Consider the following 10,158-nt stretch of genomic DNA (forward strand, 5'->3'; position numbering starts at 1 on the left):
GCGACTAACTACTCTGCTAATCCCGTCTTCCATTCGCGTATGAAGCATCTTGCTCTTTCGTTTCACTTTGTTCGTGAGCGGGTTCAGAATGGTTCTCTACGTGTTCAACACATTTCTGGCGATGATCAGTTAGCTGATGCTCTAACCAAGTCTTTACCTCGCACTCGTTTTCATCTGTTGCTTTCCAAGATTGGCCTTGTCTCCGGACCGTCCATCTTGCGGGAGCGTGTTAAGGAAGTAAATAATACGAAGATTATTCCGTCTTCATAATATATAGTTATCTCCGTAAATATAGTTAGTGTATATTGTATTTTCCATATTCTTGTTAATAGTTTGCTTAGGCTCCAAGGAGTAGGGTTTCCGTCTCTTGTATAAATAGCATTACATTGTAATTCCTATAATTCATTCAATACAATCATAAATATTCTTTACACAACTATACTCGATATTGATTTATTTAAGTTTAATTCATGTTGGGTGAGATTTATAAGTATAGTTCAATTTAGTACATTTTCGTTCTTTACTTTAAGACAATTTAACAACTTAATTCCGTTTAAGTCCTATATGTAAGTTTGGTTTAACCTAAGCTAGATAGTTCATTTTTGAAAAACTAGATCAAGGTTTGATCAAAATTATAGATTTGAGACGGTACTTCACATCTTTGATTTAATTAAAATATGTCTTTAACTTCATTAATCGTTTCAAGTTAAATACGAAGTAGTTCTTTAATTTAAGCACCCATTATTCGAGATATAGGTCTATTTCGAACAAATATCCCATTAACAGACGTTAGGTTCTATTTTAGTCAAATATATTCATAAAATCAAACTCGTCCCTTGATCTCACAAATCACGAGTTCGATCCTCACCTCTATCTAACATTATACTAATCCTATTAAGAAGCAGAAACAGAAACGTATTAATCTAAGAGCGTGTTTGGCCTAGTTTGCTAAAAATGAGTTTCTATTTTTTAAGCTTAATTTTTTAAAAGTAATTTTCAAGAAACAGAAACATCAAATTGATGCTTCTATTTGTATGGGTAAAAACATTATATTTGAGCTTTTGAGAATCTACTATTAGCTTTTAGACATATGATATGTTTGGCCAAAAAGTGTTTTTAAGTGCAATTGTGCAAAAACACTTTAAAAAGTCAGGCCAAACACACACTAAAAATGAAAGGTCCGAAACTTTAACTAACCCTAATAAAACTTAAAAGAATGAAGTCTTCAATTCGAGAATTAAGAGATCAGCTCGTATACTCCTAAGAGTTCGACTTGACATCGTGATGTAGCCTCAACACACTCAAATAAAGTTTGGTAAAATTGAGGTTTGTTCAAGTAATTATGATAAGTATGACCGCCACGAAGAGTGAGCTTCTCCAAAACCTTAGCACTTCTTAACAACGTCACTAGATCCACCATTTCTTTGCCAAAGTGATCGATAATCGTACTCGTATACAAATCGATGCGCTTCACATGCTCAACGGGCACAAATACAGCTTCTTGATCCCAAACCATCTCGTCAAAGATAATAAGACATAATACAAAAACCTCTAATTTTGGACAATGTAACATTAACCCTATTGCTTCAATTATTAGAGGCAAACACCTAACTAATTCAAGACGAGTCAAATTAGGGAAGATCATTGTCTTCTTTGGACCACGGCTTATTGTTGTCGCATATGCCTCGAGTTTAAGTGACTTGACGACATGCGAGACCGAATCTAACATTTGCATTGATAATATGGAAATCGTAGAATAATTCAATTTGTCCAATATTGGAGCATCGATGATAACATCAACAACGGACAACCCGTCAAGGCTTATACATAATCGCTTTAATTTCTTGCTTGTAAGTGATTCCCAATGCGTCTTAGACTCGTTAATGGACACGGATAAGTCTTCAAGTGATGGGCAACAACTTAATAGCCGTCTCAAGCAATCATAGTTAATCCAAGATAGACGAAGTTTCTTGAGATTTGGAAGAATAATGGAATGAGAATCAATCCGATGACACATGTTCAAATCAAGCGATACCAACGAATGCATTCGAAAAATGCTAAGTGGGTACACGTGTTCACAAGAACTATTGCGAGAATACTTGGTAGCCGTGAAGTGTTGGATTTTACAAGCGCGTAATCGACGAGCCCATGCGTCGATGATAGGCCAGCAACGAGGTTCTCTATAGTGAGCAATGTTAATATCAAGACAAAAGGTGTCGACAATGGGTGGGATTAATACGGTGAAGAGGTTATTGAGGGCGGTCCAAAACGCGTAAAGATTGTAGGTAGGTAAGCTTGTTTGTTTGATACTGAAATTAGTAGTGGAAAAGCTAATGACCACTTCACGAGGAAGGCCGACACGTGAGATAATTTCGAAGATGATGTCCTCGGGAAGTGAGATCAATCTATGGCGGTAAACAGCCGGAACGCTAGGTTTTTGTCCCATTGCTGAATATCTAAGCTTATAATTGGAGATCAATATAGAACGGCAGAGTATTTAAGGTTTATTGTAGGCTAGGAGAATGAGTAGAATTAGGATTTAATATTATGTTATTTAAAATTAAGAAAGATTCTCAATGCAAGTATGAACCTACTTTTACCATAATACAAATTCTAGGATAAAACATTACACTCTGATTTATTGTTATCAATAAAAGAGTAGTTTTTGTATAAATAAATCGATTGTTCTATACTGTGTGACCGTCTCATAAAATAATTTTTGTTTGATTGGATGGATGGGAAGAGCAATAGATTATTACTAGTCTTAAACCCGTGCAAATTGCACGGGTATGTTGTTTTAAATTTGTTATTATAAAATTGTTAATAACATCATAGGTAATTTTTATATAAATTAATTATCTTCTTCTAAAGTTAATTATCTTTAAAAATAGAGTTTTAAAAATAAAGTAATAAAAAAATTTACTCTTTATTAAAATATTTTAAATTAAAGTCATATTTAAGTAAGCTTCGAATCATAAATTTTATTAGCAATCAACATAAATGATGTATTAGTAATTAGGGTTAGTTTTGCTGTAAAAAAAAGAGTAATTAGGGTTAGTTGGTTAAGTAGTTGTTGTAGTTCAATATGTCGTCTTGCTTAACCAAATTTGAGTTTACTTTGTTTTATTACTTAGGGCGGCTTCATACAAACCCGACTTATATATGAGACAAAATTATTCGGATGAAAAATAACACAAAGTTTTAAAATTGAACATGTCTTAATAATGTTGCAAACCCGTGGAGTTGTTATAACTATTTTTCATTCAGTCCAACTCATGCACGTTTGTATGACCTATCCACGAACAACATGAGATTTTGACCCGTGCACGTTTAAAATGACAATTTGAACACCTTTTTTCCATGTAGTACATATAATATTACTCGCATTCATTAGTTGTTTTACATTTTTCTTTTTCGATATATTCAATTGAAGTTCTACATTTCTTTCCTTGGACTATATGTATATTAAATACAATATCTACATAAGTACCCACATGTGAGGTTCTAAATATTGGCGTGAAAAGCAAATGTAAAGAATATAATGAATGAAAAAGAGTATTATTATCTGGTAAAGGGTGAAATAGAACAAAATTAAAAATTGTGACGCATGCACGTTTAGAATAATTTAGTCAAAAACTTAAATATTCAAACCCGTGATACTATCATATAATTATACGGAGTATATAATAATTTAAATGTAGACAATAATAGTATATCCTTCATAACTTTTACTAAAATATAACACACACAACAAATAATGTTATGTATAAAAAAATGCATTAAAACTTGGAGAGACAGTCTCTCACTAAATTATTGAGAGACTAATCTTTCGTACCCTTTTATTTGTATTTCATACCATTTTTATTGTTGATCGTGACATAGTAATTTCGTACCTATATACATAATAAATGTACTCATTTTATCATTAATCATGATTTGTACCTATTTTATTATCTTTAGTACCAGTTTTTCTTAAAATTGTACAATGCTCTCTCAATAAAGCTTATTAAGAGACCGTCTCTCAGGAGACCTATTCAAAAAAATTATATGAAAAAAATTATATACGTAATCCATTTATATACAATACCTAAATAAACAAATAAAGTACTTGATAATTATTTCGACAATTTTGTATAACACAAATTCTCATTTAAGACGGAAGTATCTATTTAAGCTTAAAATGGATCAAATATGTTAGATGAGACAAAAGTAAAATGTATTATAATTAACAAAAATATTTGCCTTATCTATATAAATTAAATAATCCCTCATATTCACTCATTTCCCCCTCTTTCCGTTTTCATGATAGCCGTATTTTCTTCTCTCTTTTCTTTTTTGGAAGGTTTTATGTATTCAAAATCAATTATATGCGGGGTAGAGTGTTTTGTGTAGTCTAAATTCATTTTCTTATTTTTTGTGCAAAATTTAAGGGGAAGAAATGAGTGAATAATTATAGTCTAACTATCCACTTTAACAATTAGTCTAGCTATGGTCTATAGACGACGTCTAAAGTAAAAGATTGGTCAAATATGTTTAAAGTAATAACATTTTTGGGCCAAATCATGTAATTTGTTACTTGTTTTATACTTAAAGTGGATGGATATTTAGTTCGTCTATAATTTCAAAAAGAGTCATTATTTTTATGAAGTATTAGCCCTCATAGAACCACAGGTGAAATCGTTAGTAAACTTAGTATTAAGTGGGTTGTAACTCAATGAACATTCGGGATTACTCGTTTAGTTGGCCCAAAATCCCAACATTAAGAACTCCTTGTATATGGAGTATTTATATATTAACTCTTTCTTAAACCCTCTTACTCCTATCATATTCATATTTTACCTTTGCCGTTCACGCCTAATTCCCAACTCCATGCATGTATCCAACTCTTTTTCTTATTCCTCCCTATAAGTTTACACCAGCTAATTTTTTTTATCCTGAATTGCAAACCCATGCAGTTTTAATCTTCAAATTTGTATGTTTTTCTTCCTCCTCTCTAATAACTCCAAGCTTCTACACAGGCAAATTCAACAATTTATCTTTATCTACCTAGAAAACTTAAAGAACTTCAGATTTGTATATTTTTAATCTGTTTTGAAGCAATGGTTTTTAAAATTTGCATCTAAGACCACCGAATTGATCTTGAATTTTTTCCATTTGTTTTGCATTTTAAAGATTTTAATGTCCTAGATCTGTAACTTTTGGTGTGATTTTCATCTATAATTATTATTTTTTGTTAATTAAAAAAGTAATGGCAATTAATCAAACTATATTTGTAAATAAATTCTTAAATCTGTGTATAAATTTGTAAATATATAATTTTTTTGTTTCAATCGAAGTTTGAGCATCGAAGTATTATTTTTGTTTCAATTGAAGTTTTGGTTATTTTTGTATTTAAGTACATTATAACTTTGATAATATATGTTTTATATTTTGTAATTTTGATTAATGTATATTTTGAACTATAGTATTTTTGCTATAAATATTATTATGGATATAGTAGTATACTCCAAAGTTTGTGTCTTAGTTTAATAATTTTGTGAACTGCTCGAGACATTTGTTAATTTTGTTAGATAATAATAAAGATTATTATTAATTATATCATTAAGTTAACTAATGAGCAAATCAGATTAATTATACGGGGTATATCAGAGTTTAGACTGAAACTTAGAAAAGAACAAATCATCAACATCTAATTAAATTGTGAAAATAAACGTGGTCCTGAAATTTAGGGAAGACAAATGATGCTTTGAATAATTGACTTTCAACCACAGAGCGACACCTCAGCTCTGTGGTTGTTCTTTTAATAAAGAGGATCGTAGTAACGTTGTAGAGATAATTTTAATCTTCTTTGTAATTTTAATTTACTAGTCTTGTAAACTCAATATAGGGAGAGTCACGGCCTACAACGATAAATAGGGAAAAAAAACACAACAATGTAAATCAAAAGCAAAAAAATAAAAATAAAAAAATACCATCATTATTACTATAAAAGAATCTTGGTTTCCTGCTGACGTGGCACAACAAGATTTCACTATTTAACCTCACGCGCCCTCTCCTTAACTCTCAAAATTTCAGTTTTGTATCAGCCAATAGGAGTTGCTGTTGTGTGCCATGTCAGATTTCCACAAATCATCAGTTTTAATAATCATTTTTAAATGCTGTTGGTTGATTTGATTTATTGCTGTGTTTAATAATCTGAGTTACGATTTACGAGTTTTTGTAATCTGCTCCATTTTATGGAGAATACAAACCGATAATCAACACCTAAATATTAATTAATAAGCCCATTAAATTACTTTTCAAATACACGGGCTTTAACATTACAACTGAAGAGCAAATTTTCCACAACCTGTTCGACTTCCACGCCTTCTATATATTCTTAAAATCCCTACCTTTCACCTTCATTACCTTTCACCTTCATTCATCATCACTGTAAAAAAAACAACAAAAAATTAGTTCCATTTTCTCTAGAATTTTTTTGCAAATTCTCGAATCATATGGCAATGGCTAATGTCCTTACTATCAGTGACCTCAAGTTTGGAGTTCGGGTTACTCAACTCAATATTAGGGTTGTACACAAGTGGAGCAGGCCAGAGTTAAGCAACAAAAACAAGAAATTTGAGAAGTCGGAATCAAGCAACAAAAACAACAAAGACGATAAGAAGAAACTTGACGCAATTGAACTATTGTTTATTGACTCAAAGGTTTGTTTATAAATTTTTTTTTTTTTTTGTTTCGGTTTTTTATACATGATTCTATGTTATATACTTATTGATGTTAATTCAGTCTTATAATATTCAGTCTTATTTACAATGCCATATCCAAAATAAATAACCTAATACTATCGCTTAAGATAAACACTCATCCCCAATAATTTTTATCTGTAGTCATTAATAACAATTTGAATAATTTGAAGAATTCATACATAAAAAAATCTGAATATTATAAGACTGAAAACAAATCTGTTTCTATAGCATTAAGACCTATGACCTTATATTTCAAGCAAAAAGAGAAATATTAGAATGCATAAAAAATTTGATATCACTTACCCTTTTATTGAATATCACAAATTTTCAATCTTTGCATTTGAAGCCAATCACATTATTATCTTATATCTGAAAAAGAATGATCACGGTGATTACGATCAAGATAAGCCAATCACATTATTATCTTATACTAAAACAAATCATTCTTTTTTCTGCCTGTACTGGTATTTTTTTTACATCGTTTGATTTATACATATTTTAGTTAAATCGATAAACTCTTACTTGGTAGCAAACTCCAAAAAACAATATTTATGACAAATTTCTATTTTTGTCAGAATGAATTTATTCAAGCCTCTATTCGGAAACAGTTGATTTCCCACTTTGGAACACAGCTATCGGTTGGTGAAGTCTATACCATCCGCAATTTAACAGTTGACTACAACACCGGACTTGACAAGGCTACACCTCATCCCTTACGTTTATGGTTTGAATATTCAACTAAAGTTCAAAAAACAAATGATCCATCAATACCAACTAATCTATATCGCTTTGTAAGTTTTAACGATATATTGGATGGTATAATTCCCACTACATATTATATAGGTATGACTCTTTACCCTCCCAATATTAATCTACGGTAATTTATTATTTTAAACCTATAGTAATCATGATTTGTTGTAAATCTTTAACATTTGCAGATGTGATAGGGAAGCTTTATGAGATTGGTCCTCTAACAGAAACTCAAAACAAACATGTCTGTCGCACAATCAAGCTTGAGGACTACCAGTAAGTTCGTAACAACTGTACATTTATGAATCTAAATATTTGTAAAATTTAAATTATTAAACTACAATTTTTTTTTTAGGGGAACAAAGCTTTCATGTACTTTATGGGGACCTTTCACGGTTGAAATACCTGATCTCATATCAAAACTTCCCAATCCCGACCAATCCAAAATCATTGTCATCCAATGTGCTCAGACAAAGAAGTTTGAAGGTACTATACATCATACGTTATTTGATCAAAATATATTTACTTATTAACTTACAAATTTAAAATGTGACATCGCTTAACTAATTTTATAGGTTCTTGGCGTATCCAGACAACTTTCAATGCCACTGCTTTTAACCTCAATCCTGATATACCCGAAGTAAAAGAATTCGAGCAAAGGTTGTAATTTTGTATAAATTTCAGCTTTCAAACATTGAAAACATCTGTATTATTTTTCTATTCTCTATGGTATTCTTACGCCAATTTTAATATTGTACCAGTGTTTCCACCACCACCCCAAGCAACTCTTTACAGATTATTGAAGTACCTGACGATTCCGAAAATGACGACATGACTTTGGATAGTATAAAATCAATCACTGACCTTAAAGAGAATGAAAAGGTATATTATTTTTATTGTGTTGATCTTAAAAAAGTTGAGTAAAACTACTACAAAGTTTTTTGGTTTTCGTAAGTGTATCAAATCATATATTTAATTAACGTATATATTGCAGGAGGGATATTACTACACATACGCCAAAATTATAGACCTTGATTGCTCAGCTGGGTGGTTCTACGACAGCTGCAAGTTATGCTGGATGAAAGCGACCAAAAACGAGCAAGGAAAATGGTTTTGTAAAAATAAACTTTGTGATGGTCATATTCAAGGTTTAACGTCTAGGGTCCTAAGGTCGAACATTAAAGCAATTTAGTCTCCTCTTAAACGTTTTTTTATTGTTTCAATTTTAATATGTGACACTAATATATATTTTATTATATGCAGATTCCAAATCAAATTCCAGGTTTCCGACCCGTCTGATGATCTGGTGTATTTCACAGCATTTGATGGTCAAGTCAATCAGTTTGTCAGCAAATCTGCTTCTATTATGCTATCAACAATTGAAAAGGTAAATCTCCTCCATTGCCCCAGTTTTTGTGATTCATATGTGAAGACTACTATTTTTGAAGAAAAAATGTATCTTTTGCTAAATTATTCTTCGTATTTTTTTAAAGAGCGGCGGTGATCCGGAAGACATGCCTCGCGACTTGGAAGTGTTCCTAGATAAATCCTTTGTGTTTAAAGTTTATATACACCCTTATTATAATGTGGATCAAGGTCAGACGACCTACACTGTCGCCAGTATGACGGACAACCCTGACATGTCGGAGAAATGGATTAAAAGATACACAGAAATTTTCAAGGTACTATAATTATTCTTTTTAAAATTGTTTTATCCTACAAACATCCATATATATTAACCTTTTTTTCGTTCATATATTCATAGGCAGAGATGAACTCTTTTAAATCTAGGCCTACACACTTGACAAGTGGTGAACGAGCTGAAAGTTCAAAGGTTAGTTTTTTGAAATTTCAAATTCGCGAGGCATGTCTATATGTCTACATACTATGGCTAACTTTCTGATATATTTGTTTGTTTAGGTCATCCAAGATTTGGTTGTCCATAATATTGACGTCGAGGTAAATATATATGTATTTCAACGAACCTATTACTCTAACACGTAAAAGCGTGAGAATATACTTAAGTTGTATCTAAAATCTTACCATTTTCGCAGGAGGAACAATCCCAAACTGAAGAGAACAGCCCAAAAATAACTCCTTTGAAGAGATCAATCCCAATTGCTGTGGACAATGAATCCATTGATGCAAGCTCTGCAACAAAAAAAATCGCTATTGTGAAGAAGGAGAAGTAATTGAACTATGTAGCTTTTAAATTTTACAACTGTTTTGGTTACAGTGTGTTAGCAACTAAACTTCATGTTTTTCATTGGTGGATTTCAATTTATGTAACGGTTTTTGTATCACTTTTCGTTGTTTAAATTGACGGGTTGAAAGTAATTCTGAATTTTTGTGGTGAACAATTTTAATATCCACTATGATCACTTGGCCCACCTAAATATTTACCCTTACTTTCACTGTTACAATACTAAACATCAAAGTTCGATGTTAACGTCAAAATACTTCAAATCCTACTGGCAAAATACATCAGCTACTTAATAATATAAGTAAATATTTTGTAAAAATTTAATTGAAATGTTTGTATCCAGCCAAACTAAGATGTTTATTATTCTATTCGATAAATACTAAACATCAAAGTTCGATGTCAACGTCAAAATACTTCAAACCCTACTGGCAAAATACATCAGCTACTTAATAATATAAG

At 31.2% G+C, this 10,158-nt stretch overlaps 1 protein-coding gene and 1 long non-coding RNA gene across 2 annotated transcripts; both read right to left on the bottom strand.

The window, feature by feature from the left end:
* Window positions 1-1,237: 1,237 nt before the first annotated feature.
* LOC141612950 (F-box/FBD/LRR-repeat protein At5g53840-like) lies at window positions 1,238-2,446 on the bottom strand. Its single transcript, XM_074431697.1, has one exon. It carries the CDS (start codon window positions 2,444-2,446, stop codon window positions 1,238-1,240), a length of 1,209 nt encoding a protein of 402 aa, XP_074287798.1.
* A 3,730-nt stretch (window positions 2,447-6,176) lies between these two features.
* Window positions 6,177-9,948, bottom strand: LOC141612715 (uncharacterized). Its single transcript, XR_012529164.1, has 3 exons — window positions 9,540-9,948; window positions 7,050-7,115; window positions 6,177-6,430 (listed from the first exon to the last, which is right to left on the bottom strand). It is a non-coding gene; the product is annotated as an uncharacterized LOC141612715 (long non-coding RNA).
* Window positions 9,949-10,158: the final 210 nt, after the last annotated feature.

The sequence above is a fragment of the Silene latifolia genome, chromosome 11 (assembly GCF_048544455.1).
Source record: "Silene latifolia isolate original U9 population chromosome 11, ASM4854445v1, whole genome shotgun sequence".
Lineage (NCBI taxonomy): Eukaryota > Viridiplantae > Streptophyta > Magnoliopsida > Caryophyllales > Caryophyllaceae > Silene > Silene latifolia.